This window comes from Ambystoma mexicanum, chromosome 4p (assembly GCF_040938575.1).
Source record: "Ambystoma mexicanum isolate Mex_15411 chromosome 4p, UKY_AmexF1_1, whole genome shotgun sequence".
Lineage (NCBI taxonomy): Eukaryota > Metazoa > Chordata > Amphibia > Caudata > Ambystomatidae > Ambystoma > Ambystoma mexicanum.
In genome coordinates this window covers 1,250,434,064-1,250,453,531 of record NC_090927.1, presented here as the reverse complement: position 1 = coordinate 1,250,453,531, position 19,468 = coordinate 1,250,434,064, and the positions used below count along the sequence as shown (strand labels likewise).

General features: G+C 44.3%; 1 protein-coding gene across 2 annotated transcripts in view; it reads left to right on the top strand.

Moving 5' to 3' along the window:
- SPAST (spastin) overlaps positions 1–19,468 on the top strand; it is a 615,111-nt gene that overhangs the window by 304,153 nt on the left and 291,490 nt on the right. For both annotated transcript variants that reach the window (XM_069606914.1, XM_069606916.1), the window contains one exon: positions 18,840–18,915. In XM_069606914.1, coding sequence (XP_069463015.1) covers positions 18,840–18,915 — 76 coding nt within the window. The remainder of the gene's footprint in view (positions 1–18,839; positions 18,916–19,468) is intronic.

Below are 19,468 nucleotides of genomic sequence, written 5' to 3'. Positions count from 1 at the left end.
AGTCAGATTTCCTGATTTTTTCATATATCAGAAATCCTTTTTACTCTGTCTGATTAATATATTTCAATCTAAAGAACTTCTCTCAATTATTGCACCTTTCTGGGTCAAGTTAAAATCAAATTTAATTCCCTCACCTTAAATTATCTAATTTTTTTCAAACATCCTCATGACCAGGCATCAAAAAACATTACTCTCGTTTAAAACCGCATTGAAATCTTTTGTAACCTGTTCGCCTGACACCCAAGATGCATCGAATGCCTTTTTATGGTTGAATACATTCAAGTTTAGGCTGAACAAGAGGTTTTACTAAAATAGTATTCTGCAGGAATTTATTTTGTTACACATTTATTCCATAAAAATTTACCTATACCGTTCCCTCATTTAGGTACTCAGTTTAGTCTTAATGGCACAGTTTATAAAATGTACATAACCCTTACTTCCTTAGTTACTAAAGCTATCCCTTCCTATTGTTTTCATACCCCTTCAAAATATTTAGAATCAATTTTACACCCCCCTCTGTCAAAGCATATAAATTATGCTCCATAATTATTCAACCCAATGAAGATAGTATTCCCTTGTCTAGAATTTACCAGTAATGGGAAGTAGATTGGGATATGCATATACCTTCAGACACTTGGGGATATAATCTGGAAACATGCTTTTCTACATCAATTGCGGCACATTTAACACTTTATTTTACATAGAGCATACCTTACACCTTCCAGAATTGCAAACATCTAAACATTAACTCAGTGGGCCTCACTATAACTCTGTGCCGGTAAAAACAGGCTGCGGTCCCTGAAGCCGGGCTCCAGAAAAAGTAACTCCCCATTCCCATTGAGACCCATAGGACTCGATGGAAATGGGGAGGACAGATGCACTGGCACTGTGTTCAACAGTGCCGGTGCATCGTCGAAGTCTGCGAGTGGGTGCCTTGCCGCTCGCCAGGTCAGATCTGGCGGGCGGGAAGGCACCCGCACACACAACTCGAGTGTGCCGGTCCGGTAACAACGGTGCCGGTAGCTTACCGGCACCATTGTTACTGGACCAGCATACTCCTAATGATGCCCAGTGTTTGCTGGTATTGTCAACCCTCCCCTGTTGATTTTATTCACTCACCACAGGTAGAGAGAGAGGAGCGGAAGGACCCATGTTGGACCTGGGAGTGTCGATCAGAGAGGAAAGATTTCAGCCAAGCCAGGGCCTGATCAGTGATACCAAGGTTATCACAGAGACGGTTGAGCAGGATGGCATGGTTGACTGTCAAAGGCATACCATGTCTCACCCAAGGACGTCCTCTCCCCACTCCCCAGTTGATCCGCCCTCGCATATCCACCCCCAGATTTGGGATTCAAGAGCCTTTCCGTGGCCACCTGAGAAGAGGATACCGGGGGAAAAGAAGAGAGGATGCCCTCACATTAGGCACATACATGGCTAACTTGGGTCTGTCTAGTCTCTGGAAGAGTCCCTGCATGCAAGGTTTGCATTATAGGCCTGTTATTATTGTAATTATTAGGTTATTTACTGAACACAAGCCTAACTACGGGAAGCAACAGAGAGCGCTTTACAACCGTAGGACGGGGGAAGAACACATTGAAGGAAGCAGAGAACAGGAAGTGGAGAACTAACTGGTGTGGGAGGGCAGGCAATTTGGCAGGAATGGATCTATAAGCAAACGGGGGAGGAAACCATGGGGAACAGATCACCCAGTCTCGGGTAGTGTAGGGGGTTTGAGTGTGTGCGGACCTTGGTGTTAGAGGGGAGCCATTTCTTGAAGTGGAAGGTCATGAGCTCCTCCTGAACTGTAAAAGCGAGGAGGCAAGTCTGATGTTGATTGGGAGGTGGTTTCTGAGTCTTGGGGACGTAGACCGAGGAGGCCTGCCTTCTGGTTCTTTCCTTCCTGCACTGGCGAAGTTCAAGTCTGGCCATACCCTTACTTCTGGAGAGACTGAGTTTCTCAGTGAGGTAGCTTGGAGATTTAAGAGTGACAGTCTTTTAGATGATGCAGCAGGATTTGAAGATGATGCATCTCGCAGCAGGGAGCCAGTGTAATTCGATGAGGGTCGCAGTGTTGTGATTGAATTTGCGCACTCCTTTGAGTAGTGCTGCAGCATGCAGGACGCAGATCGCGGCTGCCAGGGGAGTCACCCGAAGTCCTTCCAAAAGTGCACTGCCACCATCCGGGTGGGAGAGGACCAAGGCTTGGACAGCAGATCTGAAGAAGTTTTCTCAGATGAAGGGCTTGATTTTCTGCAAGAGAGAAAGTTGATACCAAGCTGTTTGTGTCTTCCTTGATATGTTCTGTTTGAAGCAGAGGTGCCTATGTCAAACCCAAGGAAATTGGCACAGGTGTCCAGGTGGGGTGTGACACCCTCAAGCAGAGATCGAAACTGGATGTCCGGGTGTTTGGTAGTGTTGATCTGAAGTAGGAATTCAGTCTTGAAGGGGTTGAGTTTCAAATGAGCACTGAACATCCACGACCGGTTCAACGTGAGGCAGGCCTTGAGCCTGTGGATGTCTTTGATGGAGGATATCTTGAGGTATAGCTGAGTATCATCTGCTTATTGGTGGGTGTCGATGTTGTGTGGATCAAGGTTTCCGAGTGGTTCTATGTAAAGATTGAAAATCGCGGTATGCTTGTGCACTTCATAGATGATTGGTAGAGTTAGTGATCTGGAGGAATCCCTTTGTCCAAACTGGTGGTGATTAGCAAGGTAGGATTTGAACCAGTTGAGGACAATCTTGCTGATCCCATGTGGCGATGTAGATTGTGACTGTATGGTGGTTTACTGTGTGGAAAGCTGCTGAAAGATCAAGGATAACAAGAAGGCAAGGATGGCCATCATCAAGGTTTTTAAGGGCATTGTTGATCACCTTGGTGGTAGGCATTTTGTGCTGCAGCTTGGTCTGAAGCCAGATTGAAGGATGACGTTGGCTTCTGTGTGTTGGTGGAATTGTGGGACTACTGCTTTCTCAAGGATCTTCCCTAGGAAGGGAAGATGGGTGATGCGACTGTAGCTTGAGGTCATCGGGGTCCATTGTTGTTTTCTTGAGAAGTGCATGGATAATGTCTGGTCTTGGTCAAGGGGAAGGTGCATTCAGGTAGGGAGCTGTTGTTGATTGTCGGGTAAGGGAGTAGTGCTTCAGTCGGTAGGCATAAAGGATGTCATATGCGTAAGATGTGGCCTTCAGGGATGGTATGTTGGCAGTGAGGTCTTCCATAGTGAGTGTCTTGAAAGTTGTCCAGGTAGTTGCGGTTTTGCGCCATGGGATGTGTAGTGGGCTGTCAGTAGTGGCCTTGATGTATGTGTTGGCGGGACATGCTGATCTGAAGGATGGAGTTGATGGCAAGCAGATTTCCTGATGGCGTGCAGCATGGATAGGTTTATGTATTGGGTTGGTTAGCCGTGAACGTCGGCACTGAGAGGAATTCCCCTTAACCTCTCCTTCCAATGACTACAACTGCTAAACTAGTGGTGGTGAGTTGCACTTAGCCATAAGGAAATTAATTCTCTTATGTCATACAGTCGATTACAAAGTCTGTAAGTTGAAGTTGTGGTTTGCTTGTAATTCCTGTTAACTTGAGGTCTGGGGTTGAGTGCTTTTGCTTCTGTTGAGCCTTGCCACCTCCTGTGTCTGTGTATGTGTACTGCTGTGTAATCTTTATTCATGAGCAGGTGAATCCATGCTAGACCCCATGCTGGAGAAGGAACACGTTACTTACCTATGACTCCTGTTCTCCAGCATGGGTCTGGCATGGATTCACATGCAAACCCTGGTGCCTTCCTCCCGTGGCTCTTCTTGGTTCATACTGCCACTTTACGTGCTACCAGATCTGAAGATGGCCTCCAGGGATGGCGCTTAGGGGGAGGACTATCATTGGAAGGGGGCAGTATGACCCAAAGGACAATGATTGATTTAGAAGAGAAATACAGTTTTCAAGCTAAAGTGAACTGTTTTTTCTTTTACTGAGGATTCCCAGCTCGACGACAGGGAATATTCATGAGCATGTGAATCCATGCCAGACCCATGCTGGAGAACCGGAGTTACAGGTTGTTCCATCTGCCTGTCACCACGCGTCCATCTTCGCCAAAGCAATTTGACGCAACAAGACATAAATTCCCTACCTAGTCTAGGATCTAAGGGGGAAATCTCCTAGCATATGCAAAACTGGCCCTTACGCTAAACAACAAAACAATCCAAACAAAGCATAAACAACATAAATAAAAGATGACCAAACAACTAGTGTCTTGGATGACTTTTATCTGGCCTGGGTCGATAGTCTTCCCCAGGAATGTCCAAAGTCAATTTCTTCCAAAGAAAATAAAGTTTTAAATCGGTTCTTGAAGTTCCAAAGAAACAAGTTCACTTGAACAAAAATACACTGGCAACAGTTCCTTCTTGGTTTGTTGAAAATTTCCCCTTTCAGGTTCCACAAAGAAAACCCCACCAATGGTATTCCTGGATAAAGTTCAAAACAAAAGTGCTTTAAAAACAACTCTTCTTCTGCACGGTCTTGAATACAATTTGTCAGGCTGCTTCTTCTAATGAGGTTGTTCTCTCCTTGGCAACTCCCTTCTGCAAATGATGCACTGAAAGCAGGTTCCTCTGCCTCAGTCTACTACAGCTTCAACTACATTCAAAGGAAAATGTTCTGACAAAATAGTAGTCAACCACAGCTCCACTGCTTCTGCTGCAAATGTATATTTTGAAAATGTTAGGCAACTTTAAACAAGACTCTTCATCGTCTACAGGTTGGTAAGGTACTCTTCTTTCCCTGCTATAAGAAAGGGCATCCGCTTTGCCTTCCTTTCTGTCATGTAGCTACCACAAAAATCGGTTTGGTTTCTAGACTGCTCTGTCATCTTCAACAGTCTCATTTTTACAGATACTTGATTCATGTATAGCAGTAGAGGGTGCACGCAGAGGTTTTTGGATACATTTTAGAAATCCATCCATATGCAAGATATGACAATTATGAGGAGCCAAGTTAGAAAAGGGGAAAGTTATGTCGGATAGGGAAAAGTGATAAGACTCTGGAGAATGGAACTCGCGCTCAGACAGCATGGCGATTTACTTGCTTGCTTTATACTGGATTATGTTTAATGTTTTGCTTATATATGCAGGTATGTTATGTGGAAAAAAAATAACTAAAATGCATTTACACCTTTAGGTTGCGCTTTGCTTGTATTGGTTGTATTCATTGTCATGAATGGACATACTGGATTAAGGAAGATTGTGTTTGGTACGTTATTTGGTCAGCGTTTGTGCTAAATCTGTCTATGGTATAGTACTGAAACAATTTGAAAATGTATTATTTGGTTTATAATGTAAATATTGTCCATTGATCATTATTTTATTTCTCCTTAGCTCCCTTAGCCAGCTTAATGCACACTTTCTGATTTTCCAGTAGATACCCCAAAGCTGTATTGCCACTCTTATAGCCATGGATTACCCTGTCATCATTGTATCGGGGGACTCTGGGTTTGTATCGGCTTCAACAACTTCAGAGCATCAGGATTTTAATTGGGCTGGTTTCACTTTATAAAGGAACAGTGTACTGGTTTGGGTAATGCTTGTTCTGCTTGTGACTTCCGCAACTTCTGCAAGTCTTAAGTATTTGTTCTGAATGAGACAGTTTTCACTTCTGAAATGAATTTAGGTATATGCAATTTTTCTTTGTTGATAAACGTGAGCTTATAAACTTGCGTTCACTTTTATTCAGGAAACGTTCCACTTGAACACGGTTCGGGAAACAGTTTCTCATAGGCGACCTTTTTGTGAAGTGAAATATTCTTGCAACACTTTGGCAAAGTCAATTACTACTTCTTGTCCAATCACTGATGACATTCTCTTGCTTAATAGGAGGCACGCAACATCCTGGTAATGCATTTAAAGGCAACAGTGGGAAAAGAAAGATTTTCTTCTTACGCAGGTACTTAACCTTGTGCTGAAAGCGCATGGTACAAATTCATATTGTTATTGAAGACGTACGACTGCAAACAACTTCACTCGCTCCAACTTCTATGCAAGTGTGAATTCAACTGGCTACAGTTACTGGCAAGGTAATTCTTGTGCTTTGGGAGTACGGAGCTTCACTCACTGGCGTTTGCTGGCAGCTTCCTCTTCCCGACTTTCTTACTTCTGGTGCTGGCTCACTTGGGACCCACACACCTCTGCAGCACAGGTGTTTGGGGTCCGGCCTCAACAATGGAGAGTCTTCTTGTCTCCAGCTTCCCTCAGCTTGCTTCTGCACAGAGGGTTTGGGTGGATGCAGGGTGCACCTGGAAAGACTGCAGGTTTCTCCCAGTCTCTTCCAATGCAGCCACAGCAACGTAGGGTTTGTGAGCAGAGGACCAACTCGGAGCCTGCAGGTGAAATCTGCTCTTCCTTTCCTCCGGCATCCCTTCTGTGGTCACACTTCCTAGTTATCTGATAGCTTCATGCTCTGCTTCTTTTGCTACTGCTACCGACCTTCCAGCACCTGCTCCAGCTTCTTTCTGCTGCTCCGTCCTGCAGCAGCCTTTTATGCTTCAAGTGCTGGCCCTTACAGTTAATTGCCTGACCCTGTCATGAGCTGTTGACCTGACTGTCCTTTAGCTAAACATGCCCCTTCAACCTTGATAGATTCTGGGACATGTAGTTCATTTTAAAGATAATACTTCCCCTGATAAGAGTAGGATTGTAGGGTTTAACCCTTTTAGACACACATGGCATAGAAAAGGCTATATTTCTGTCATTCTTTTTGGCATACCTTTGGCATTGGGGAGGATATATGATTTTAGGGTTACAAAACACCAGTTTAGAGACACGTTGTTGGAACACACCCTTGGAGTTGACCCTTCCATTCTTAATGGGATGTCGAGATATATCAAAATGACAATAAGCCAATTCCTTCTGTAACTTGTGGCAGGGACATTGCTTTGCAAGGAGAAGTACTGTGTCCTACCCTGTGAAATCACCCACTACCATGGGCCTTGTCTGCCACTGCAGTACAATCAACCAGGCCAGACCATGGGAAACAGCCTCTCAATGCATTAATAACCGGGGAAGAAGGGGAGCCCCTCGCAGGCATTATGGCAGAGGTATAAAGGATATAATGGTGTAAAACCGCTTGTGGTGTGCCTCCCCCACCCTCCGAAGAAGAACTCTGGCAGCTATGTGCAATCCCCACAGATCAATACGGGCATACTCATCCCTGTGTCATCACAATTTCTGTTGGTTAAGACCACCCCCCCCCCAATCCCCCTTACTGCCATGGCAAAGAAGAATGAACTGTTACGGACACTATAAACTCTCAGGCAGCAAACAAGTAAACAAAGGTGCGCCCTCTCCCGCTGCTTATTTGCAGACTCTGCAGGGGTTCAACGCGAGCAAAACTGTACACCCCAACTATCCGGCACTGCGCCCAATTTAATGCTACACCATAGCCGAGCGGCCTACGTGAACGATTGGTCTCGCCTAAGCAAACCAGGGCTGGTTGCCACAATCATTTTTGACGAGAAATCCAAGTCTAATACCTTCTTTGCCAATGTGTGCACCATTGACATAGGCATCGGGATGCAGAGAAGCAGGTGGTACCTTGTTGGAGTGAAGTGGGCTTCTGAACCCACAACTTGCACCCGATGAATCCGGGAACTGCAATTACCCACGGGCACACCAAACCCTAACCCCCATCCGACAGCCGTCAGAGTGTTGGGGGTGGGAGGGCATGGCAAAGAACCTAACCGGCAATGACAGTAGAGACAGCGCACCAGACTCTACTAAACCACTTATACGACTGTCTACACGGCAGCATGCCAAAATTGATGCACAAAACCAGCTACAGACACTCCTCACAGAAATGAGAATAATTGGTCACAGCACCCAAGAAACAAATGTTACAGTACTGGAAATCAAGCAAGACATTCAGTACATGCAGACCCGCCTCCATGCCCAAGCGGAACGCACAACCGACAACGTACTGAGAGAATAAGTGCACTCGAGGATAACAGCTCAGTGGCCACCACTGACCTCGACAGCTTCATAAAGGAAGTGCAGCTCTTTGGGGCAAAAGTTGAGAACCAGGAAAAACACTCTTGACGTAACAACCTCTGAATCATATGCCTCCCTGAACAAGCGGCGGGCTCGGACCTTGAGGAGTTTGCATATAGACTATTCCAGGACTGCTTGCATATCCAAGACCCTCGCTCACATACAACTGAACGAATCCGCAGAGCCCCAATCCCGAAACCGGTTGCAGGAGATCCCCCAAGACCCTTTACAATGCGGCTTCTTAACTTTCAACACAAGGTAGCCATGCTCTGTGCCTACAGATCTATGGGTACAATACGAGCAGAAGGGTCAGAAATCTGCATTTTCAATGACTACTCCGTTGAAGTGTCCCGCCGGAGGAAAAGGGTTGCCCCACTATTCACTGCACTTCAAGGCACATCCCACAAATGTTATCTGAAATTTCCTGCGGTCTAGTGCATCCTACTGGACGAAATATTGGCACTCATTCGACGACCCAGAAGATGTCTGGTGCCTGCTAAGACGAGACCTTCTCTCCACAGATTTTTCAGTCGATAATGAGGAGGAAAGGCCAACCCACCAAATGGCTACCACGGCTTGGCAACTCCAACAACGACGTCCGTGGGGCAAGCGACAACGTGCAGGCAGACGACCAAATGGCCCTGACCACAGTGTCCCCCTGCCATCAACGTGATGGGTCCTTCCCTATACGTTTTCTTTCCGACCAATGATGCCTTGCAAGGGTATCTAAGCATGTTTGATTAACGAGGGTGATATACCCCAGGAGAGACTATACAACCAATAATGACAAACTACTTGCCTAGAACGTTTGAACCTGAGCGACAGACAACAAAATAACCTGCCTTCTTATTGGTGCCAACCGCTAGCCCCCCCCACCCCCAGGGTCATCCAGTAACACTGGCAGACCCTGATGAATCCTTCCATCATTCCTGAGAGGCGACTGAGTTGTTCTATCTCTCCCATCTTTCTTAGTGCATGGGCTTTTGAGAAGCAGTATTGGGATACTGTTTGTCCCAATGTTAATGTTATGACCTACAGGTTCATGGTCATGTTTGTTTTGTTAAAAGTTGTAAGCACGCATACACACAACATTTTGGCCCATTGCAGCTTCCCCGATATAGCCACACCCATAGCTTCCCAATCCCAATTGCTGCATGACTCTGCCCCCATGGGAATGGCTGATCTACGGCTGATGACACTCAACGTACAGGGGTTAGGGCACCCAATCAAGAGACAGCTAGTCCTCAACCACCTACGTGACACACAATGTGACATCGCTTTCCTCCAGGAAACGCACCTTGATGCCAATGAATCAGGGAAACGAAACCGAAGATGGGTCGGGCGGCAACCCATTTACCAGACGGGAGTTAAAGGGGCGTCTCTATCCTAGTAAACAAACTCGTCCCGTTCCACACATCACACACCATCTCAGAAAAAGATGGAAGATCCGCTCTGATCAGGGCCTGATTCAGCAACATCCCATAACCCTCCTGAATGTCTATGCCCGACTGGCGACACATCCACATTTTTTATGCAAGTATTTGTGAAAAGTGCAGTTTTTGGGGAATGTCACATTCATAGGTGGGGACTGGAACACAATCCTAGATACGACAATGGACTGCAAGGGCACAATACTATCACTACCACGGACCCTACGCAAATGTGCTACCCTACTAACACTCTTGGCTGATCCGGGACTCTGATATATGGGGACACCTCCATCCCCAACAACATGATTTCACATTTTTCTCGAAAAGCCATAAGTCCTATTCCAGACTGGACTACTGCATGGCCCCAACGAAAATCTTCTCACAAATGAGATACTACGCAATCCTCCCTATGACGGTATCAAACCACGCACCAGTGCTGCTTCACATTGAGCTATCAGACACACCCCCGGACAGACCACCTTGGTGCCTAAACCTAAGAGCGTTGACCTATTTAGACTTCACTAAGAAGCTCAGCGAAGACATAGACCTGTTCTGGCGAACCAAACTGACCCCAGACTACTCCCCCGCCACCTGCTGGGATGCATTCAAAGTCTTCCTTAGAGGGCAATGCATATCGCGATGGGCCCACAAACCAAAGGGATCGAGAAAACTGGATTGGGGCTAACATTGCACTCGCAGAATCCCAACATAAACAGACGTGCGACCCCAACACATACACCCGGCTCAACAAGCTTAGAGGGTAGAGGGGAGCTTAAACAAATCACAACTTAACGGATGCAATAATCATGCACTACCTGGTCACAGGCCTACTACCAAGATGCTGACAGACCACTCCACCTAATGGCGCTTGCCCTTCGCACCAGACAGGCCTCCCAACAGATACTTAGCATCAGGGATAAGAAGGGAAAGTCACTGACCAATGAAAAAGACATAAACGGGCTCTTTGAGGAATTTTATAGCGAACTATATGCCAAGCCGAGCCCAATTGCCGCTGAATATATAGAGGCGTTTCTTGCCACGGTCCAATTAAAAACAATCAACGACTCACATAAGTTCGAACTAGCGACGCCGTTTACATCTGATGAAATCACTCAGACTATAGCCTCATCATCTGCGGGAAAGGTATCGGGACCTGATGGCATACCAATAGATCTATATAAAGTAATGGTGGACCGTATAGCCCCATTGCTTGAATCGGTATTCGCTGAAGCATTGTCTAGTGGCCACCTACCAAAGTCGATGATGCCGGCCAATTTAATAGTCTTCCACAAACAGGGGTGCAACCCAGAAGAATGTGGATCTTACTGGCCGATCTAGCTTATTAACTCGGATGCCAAAATATTGGCAAAGTGCCTAGCACGTAGAATCGACAAAATACTACCACAACTTAGATCAGAGCGGATTTGTCACAGGTCACCAGAAGACTTTTACACATGCTCGCCAGACGGGACAGCCCCGGCAAACTGATATTACTGATTGATGCTGAAAAAGCATTTGACAAAGTAAGGTGTGACTTTGTTCAGTGCACTCGCAACCTATGGGTTTCCTCCAGCTTTATTTACTAGGGCTCATACGCTTATTCTATACAAACCCCCAAGCCTCAGTGACCATGAACGGAAACTCCTCGAACAAACTCGATCTATACTCGGGCACCAGACAAGGCTTCCCCCTATTCTTCTTCCAATATGCATTGTCCATAAAACCGCTGGCAGAAAAACTTTGCAATTACCCATTTTGGAATGGCGTGATTAGAGGGCCTGAGGAACACTGAATATCCCTGTACGCTGATGATGTCCTGGTCTACAGACAGAAGCCCACGGTATCACTCCCATGCTTCTGTCATCTGCCACACAAATTCTGACCCATGACGTGCTATACAGTAAACTGGACAAAAGCTGAGGTTCTCCCCCTCAGACCTGACCTACCATGTGACCCAGGCGGGGTAGCCCCTTTGCGCCTTCAACCTCATTCCATCAAATATCTAGGAGTCCGTATTGCCCCATGTGTTCACAAAATCGCAAACTTAAACAATCCACCTACCCTGGCAAAGATCAACACTGATCTTGCTAGATGGAACATGTTACCGCTATCATTAGTAGGTTGCATCAATGCCTTTAAAATCAACTCGCTCCTAAAACTGATATACCTGGCAATGATCCTTCCATGCGCTCCCTCGCAAAAAAAGTATAAGGATCTGGACAAGCAACTGGCCAAATTCCTGTGGAGGGGCAGAAAGGCTAAGGTCCGGCTTGAAATTCTACAGGCCTCCAAAAGCAATAGAGAACTAGCTATACCAGTCTGGCGGACCTATTATCAAGCTGCCCACTATGCTGGGCCAAAAGATGGCTGGACACATCCGACTCATCCAGTTGGAGAACAATTGAACTCTCCCTTATGTCGCCGTATACGCTGGGAGAAATCCTGGCCATGCCCACAAACTACCTGATGGAATCAGAACACACCAGCTGTTGGGCCCAACGCTAACCCAATGGCATAGGATTAGAGGACAATTCGGGTCTGATATCCAAGCTGCCCTTGCCTGGATCAGTGTACGGGCAATTCTCTCAATAGGCTTAGACCACACTTTACACAAACGTCAAAATTCACTATGACATGAGATTGAAGTGGTGGCTCTTTATGACGGGATGAACCACTGGTGGTCCTAGGGGCGAGCAAAATACTCTGATTTCAGCATAAGGAGTGGATACACTATCATACCATACAAGAAGTGATTAGATCCAACACAACCAAATAGACTCTGCAGGATAATCCCCTTAGCAGGTGAACTGGAAATGGAACGAAACCCTACTGAATATCCACGATTGCGTTCATTTTACACCATTTGCACCCCGAACAACACCCAATGCAATATAACCCTTTCAACACAATGGTCCAGTGACTTAAACACCTCAGTAGACGTTGGCCACATTTACGACTATTTCGAGAACATCTCCTTAATGTCATACAATATCCGCAACAGGGAAATATCATACAAATGAATCCAGGGACTTTACTACATCCCTATCAAACTATACAGCATGGGCCTTGTTCGCTCACCTGCGTGCTGGCGTCAATGCGGGGGACAAGGCACGATGGGCCGTATCATGTGGTCCTGTCCGGGGGCCCAAAAATACTGGAAGAGAATTCACAAGTTGATCTCGCGTGTACCAAATACATCTGTTGACTTCGCCCCCAGGCCCATGCTGTTCAGAGCCGAGGACCCAGATTGACACACAGATTCTATTATAAGACAGCTAGCACACACAATCCTATTTTCGGCACGCAAGTTATTATTAATGCAGTGGAAGTCGATTAAAATCCCTACTAAACAAGCCTGCCTAGGGTTAATCTCTAAGATGTGCTTGTTGGAATGTGTGGTAATGAGGCGGCAAGGCAGACCTACACAAGCAGACCGATTTGGGGAAATTGTAGACGCTTACATCAATTGAATTGGTGGGGTGAGCTGACCTCCTGGCTCTGCATAACCATACTGTGTTGCCTCAGTCGTCCTTGAATTCAAGCCTGGCCCACGTGATAACGTCCACTACAGGATGCAAATAAAAGGAAATCAATACATGAAACTATTTGTCCTAATAAGAAGGCCCCTAAACGAAATAAGACATTTGTGAATATTGTACTGTGTGTGTACTATTTACACTGTGGTTATTTTGGTTCATTATTAAAATGGTGCGGGCGTAGTTTCAGGGCTTCAGGTCATGGGCGGGTAGGGAGGGTACAGTGGTAGAAGAAGGGGGGGAGGTTTGTGGATACTTAGCTCGGCCTGTTTACCAGGCAAACGGGTCATGTAAACTGTTGATTTCTTGCACTGCAAAAACCTATTAAAAAGATGTTTCAAAAAAGAAAATTGGTGGTCATTACACCATGCATCTTTGGCAAAGTCTCCAGGCTTTAGCAAGGTAACTCAAAATTGCGTAAACCAGAGGCACCTCATTGGCAGTTTTACAAAAGTCTATCACGCCAAGTATTCTATAAATGCTATTTGTCTTAACCAATGGTAAAACTGGGGACCGAAAAAGCACGAAATGAAACCAGTCTTCCTGGGTGCAACTATGCCTTGGGCAGTTGGCATTTCCCTCTTGTCGGGCTTCCAGTTCCTTGTAAACTCATTTAACTGGAGGATACCCAAATTAAATTGTATGTACAGAGTTCTCTCAAGGTCTATAGATCCAGCTCAGGTAAAGGTCTAGGCCAAGGGCCCTTTGTTGCTTAGATAGAGTTGAGAGATAATTTTCTTTTTCATTTGAACGCAACATCCAGCATTGCCCATTCCCAGTATATAGATATTACAACTTGCAGACTATTTGCATTCAAGTTTTCAGGTATCTACCAGAACGTGCTTAATCAAATTTCCATTAAAAAAAATGTTTACATGTTTGAACCACGCCCAAGGTTTGGAGTGATTACCCAACATTACATTCTTGTACACGCCCAAGTAGGACTAGCTTTAATTGGGCATGATGGGCAATACACAATTGCCCAAATTCTAGATTGACTGCTGCACTTGCGGGTCCTAGTGGTAAGTGAAAAGAAAAATCACCAACCTTAAGAACAGTGATCCCACACACAGCCCAATGCCCAGCAGCATAAAGAGTAGCTGAGAGGGCTTGTGCTCTGTATGCCTCCAATGTAGGTTCAACAGCCACATTGCCAAATCTTTTCAAGAAACCAAGCAAAGCACCAATAGTCCTATTCAGCGTTGGTTTACATTTTTGGGTCTGTGAATTCTATCACAGCCTGTTCTATCAAAGCGGACCCCTACATAGTCATAAAATACCATGTTCTCAATCTTTTGACCATCTAGCTCAATGTCCTGCAGCGGATGGGGCTTCCTAAAGGAAGACATAACTTTAGTTTTGGATGCATTAATAATGAACAGTTTTTCTTTACTTAATTGTCCTGGTGAAGGGGGGTATGTTGACAACAATCCTGCGTTGTCCGCAAATAGTAATATATTGACACGTTCATTGCCAATTAAGGGGGCATCGTTTTTCTTTTGCAAAAGCAACCTCGCAATGTTATAAATAAAAAGGGTAAATCAATAGGGGGCTATATAACGCACCCCTGTCGTATCCCTTTGGTCACACAAAATGCATGATCTTCCCTTGTTGTCCCCATCTCACTGTAGGACTGTTGTCAGTGTTTAGAGCCTGAACGCACATGACTGACTGTGAAGGTAGTCTTAATTCAAATAGGGTATCCCAAGAGATGTCTTTCTGCATTATCAAATGCCGCCTTTAGGTGGATAAACACCATATGCACCAACATACTTCTGAATAAGCCAAGACAAACGAAAAGCCTGTTCAAATGCATCTACAAAATCCTGCCTGGTTATGCTGGAGCAAATTAAGAGTATCAACATAAGAGGGGATTGGGAAGGACTTTGGCATATACTTTTCCAAGACAATCTAAGAATGAGATTGGTCTGTAATTTAAGGGATCAATCCGGTCACCTTTTTAAATATTGGCACAATGATGGCAGGCCTCCATGATATTTGTATTGAATATCATTTATTTACCAAGTTAAAGAATGTTTGTAACCAGGGAGCCCAGAAGGAGGAGTCACCTATAAAAAGATTGATCTGAATACTGTCTGGGCCCGGTGCTTTCTTTTTTATGCATTTATAGCTGAAAGCACCTCTTCTAATGAAAAGAAAAGGGGAGTATCACACCAAAAACTTTGTGGCTCCAATTAAAACGATAAAGAAGTATTATTTGGGGATGAATTGTACAGATGACTAAAATGGTCATACCAAGCAGATTCTGGAATAGTCCTAGTAGGACTATTCTGTAAATGTTAGTCACCATGCAAGATCATTTTCCTAAACTTTTTTTGATCATGCGCCATAACCGCTATCTCCAGACTTTCCCACCTCTTTTCTATTACGGCCTTCTTTTTAGCCTTAACAGCCTTCTGTTCAGATCTACTTTTTTTTTAACCATAATCCCTCTTTCTTTACCTTCAGATTGAATTGCTAATAGTAGCTTGCTTTTGGCCATTCTGCAATAATTATCAAACCAGCATTGACGTTTTCTCCTTATTTGACCTTTATGCTCGGACATTGGTCGTATGAAAAATAGACTAAGTGTTTTCAAGTTCATCATAAAAATGTAGCTTGTGTCGTTCAGGAAGAAAGTCCTTTCCAGATGCGGGTAAAATCAAATTTACTGCCCATATGTACTCTCTCCTTAAGTGGCCATTACATAATGGATCCCATTTAACAGTTCAAGCATTATTAGCACTAACAATATCTGCGACATAGACTGCGGGATGTCTGTTACCCAAATCATAATTCCTACTAATCGAGAGGGCATTGTGGTCCCTTTCTGAGCGTTCATGCACCTCTGATGATTTAAATAAATGCCAGTGATGTACACTGACTAAACAATAGTCAATTCGGCTAGCTGTATTCTCAATAACAAAAGTAGGTTTAGCTGGACTGTCCCCATCTAATTGCCCATTTAATGCTCTTAAACCTCTTTGTTTAATTGTAATTTCAGCTCCTTCGCATGGCCATAATCTACTTTAGGCTTCAGGGCCATACCCATTGTTACGCCCCATATTTCGTCCTCTTTTTCCAAGAGGTCTGTTAAAAATGTCTGTGGTTCAGTCTGGGCATTTAAATCACCACTCACCATAAAACAATTGTATTCTCAATAGGTTGACCATCCTTCATCTATTCGATCCAAGTGGGTGCCCTTTCCCGCTACTGAGCTTTAGCATAACTGTTTCAGTAGGAGAGGAAATGTTACATCCCTTCATGCCTTTAGTCTCGAGTCTTTTAATTTTTGACTCTTTCAAACTTTTTCTTCTGTGCGCATTTATTGTTGCATTTTAAAAAAAATTCTTTCAATCTTTTTTGATCGTAAGTTTTGTTTTGTAGTTTTCTTTCTTTATTGGTTTTGCTAATTTAGGCACTGTGGAGAACAGGCTTTGTTTCTAGGACTTTTGGGCACTTGAATTCACTCAGCGATTGGGGTTAGGGCAATAATCCTAGACTTGGTATGTGATTTGCTTGAATTTCCTAAATGATCTATAACCGCGAAAAGTCAATATTCATGTACAAGTTTGTTATGAATTGTTGATTCAACGTCATTAATTTGAGCTCAGTGATCCACCACCACTTTCTTCAAGGAGTCTAAAGATTTGATAGACCTAGAGTCCTTTTGGACCTGGTTTCCCAAGAGGGAATTTGTCTTCCTTCCAATACTTTCTCCACTTGAATATACCAATGAAAGCTCACCAGGATCTGCAAGATTTATGGGGTGAGGTACACTCAACAGCTTGAGATATATATTGACATTCAGTGGATGTAGGCAGTCATGACCAGCTTAACTTGGCGCATTCCTGTTGATGTCCCCCGTAATACCATTATATGTGTCATTGTGAATCCCTTCTCTTATGATATGTATGTGCTCATGGGGTTTGCAACGGGAATGTGGGTTAAGCTGGTCATGGCTTCCCACATCCGCTGAATTTCAAGGGTTTTGCTGCATTGAATCTGCTCAATTTAACTGCATTATAGCAAAAGTTATTTTTATTTTTTTATTTCAAGGGTTTTGTTATACCGTAGTATTCTTACAGGCCTCTAGCCATGGCCTTCGGCCCTGTCCACTGTACATGTTCCCCAGTATGTTTCTTTTGAACCCACTAGCCAGTGGCCCTGTCAAGTGTGAGCCTTTGTGCATTCCACTGTATATTTTAGAACACTACCGGGCCACAAGCCATGGCCTTTGGCTGTGTCCACTGTACATGTTCCCTAAACATGTCTTTTAAGCCCACTAGCCAGCCAAATCACAGCCAAATCCACATTGTCCTCAAACACATTCCTTCCAGAAGATAATATCTCCTCATCTGCCCCCAGGCACAAACCCATCAATCCTTTGGATCAAAGAATGCGCCACAGGCAACCCACACTTATCTCTCTCTCTCTCTGCACCTTTCAAATCCCTCGACTTCACCATTGACCCCCACCTTGCCTACACACACTACATAGCTGCTGTCTCCAAAACATGCAATCTACAAATACACCTGCTACGCAAGATCTGATTAATCCTTCACCCTGAAGATTTCTGCACTACAGTCCAAGTACTGTTTCTGTATAAGATGGATTATGGCAATGTTCTTCTCACTGGATTTTTCAACATCACACTTGCCTTCCTGCAAGCCATACAAAACACAGCAGCGAGACTCCTCCACCAGTGGTTTGAGGTAGTTAGTTGCTTGAGTTTTGGCGTGAAGCACATTGCGAGTCAAGGAAAATCTGAAGCATTGTTTCGCTGTAGCTAAGGAAAACATAGGCACAGACATAGCCAGACTAGGAGCCTGAGGTACAGCACACTTCACTAGGTATGGGAGTGATGCCAAAGAGGATATTGGTAATGCAACCCTTAGAGTTCAGGGAAGCTGTGAAGAGCTGCCAGAGATGAGGTGCAAGGTCTGGGTTGAAGGTTTGATGGTGAAAAAGCAGTCCGTAGGCTAAAGAAAAGGGAGCATGGCAACTTTGTTGAAATACCCAAAGGCAAAAGTCTGCTCAACAGTGTGGCGTCCAAGGCTAAGAGAACCCCTTTGAGAAATGCCTTTTGAGGGAAGTGTTAAGAGCTGGCTGAGTGCTGCAACACATTGATGAGCGCTACCAGGCCTTCGCCAGACACTGTGAGGGAGGAAACAAACCACTAGGTGACAAACCACGCTGCAGTCCTAGGAACCTGAGGATAAGGGAAAGCTATCTTTTGCCAAGACTCAAACTAGAACAGGGGCCCCAAGGAGTTGGTTTTTCCACAAATTGGTTTACAGGAAGAATTTCAGCCTTGGGAGTATAATGGTCAACATTTGCGACATGGTCTTTCAAAGTGCTGCTCAGTGTATAGCAGTAGAGGGTGCACGCAGAGGTTTTTGGATACATTTTAGAAATCCATCCATATGCAAGATATGACAATTATGAGGAGCCAAGTTAGAAAAGGGGAAAGTTATGTCGGATAGGGAAAAGTGATAAAAGACTCTGGAGAATGGAACTCGCGCTCAGACAGCATGGCGATTTACTTGCTTGCTTTATACTGGATTATGTTTAATGTATTGCTTATATATGCAGGTATGTTATGTGGAAAAAAAATAACTAAAATGCATTTACACCTTTAGGTTGCGCTTTGCTTGTATTGGTTGTATTCATTGTCATGAATGGACATACTGGATTAAGGAAGATTGTGTTTGGTACGTTATTTGGTCAGCGTTTGTGCTAAATCTGTCTATGGTATAGTACTGAAACAATTTGAAAATGTATTATTTGGTTTATAATGTAAATATTGTCCATTGATCATTATTTTATTTCTCCTTAGGTAGGAGAAGGGGAGAAACTAGTACGCGCATTATTTGCAGTTGCCAGAGAACTTCAGCCATCAATCATCTTCATAGGTAAAACCTAATGGTTTTCATTTTAGTGCGTGTTGCATGTTTGTCATAGAACTTAGTAAATGTTTACTAATTTGTGGAACTTGCAATCTAAGCCCGCTGAATGTGTTGGGATGTCTTTGTGGTTGTGAAAATTGAACAATTAACAATCCACTGTTGCTAGTTCAATTTAAACTCCTATAATAAATCCTAAGCTACTATGTGCTTTTCTACGGCCTTATGGTACACCTAGTCACTCTCTCCTTTTTTCTCCCTCTCAATCATCCCATCTACTGAAATGTCTGTCTGTTGGTAAATTCACCTAAATACTGTCCGACTTTGGTAACTTGTGACTGTGTCTAAGGTTTTCTTTACTAAGGGTGGAGGAACTTTGAAATTCATATGGGTTTAATTTAAAAGGTGTTTTGTCAGACCAATCCATTCAAATAATAATGTATTCATGCAAGCCAGTGCCCATGAAGGGATGTGGCAGAGCAGTCGTACGACAGTGGCATGGGATACTGAAAGAGTGCTTTACTAGGAATCCTACAGGCGCCAAGTGAACTTAAGGGTGGGA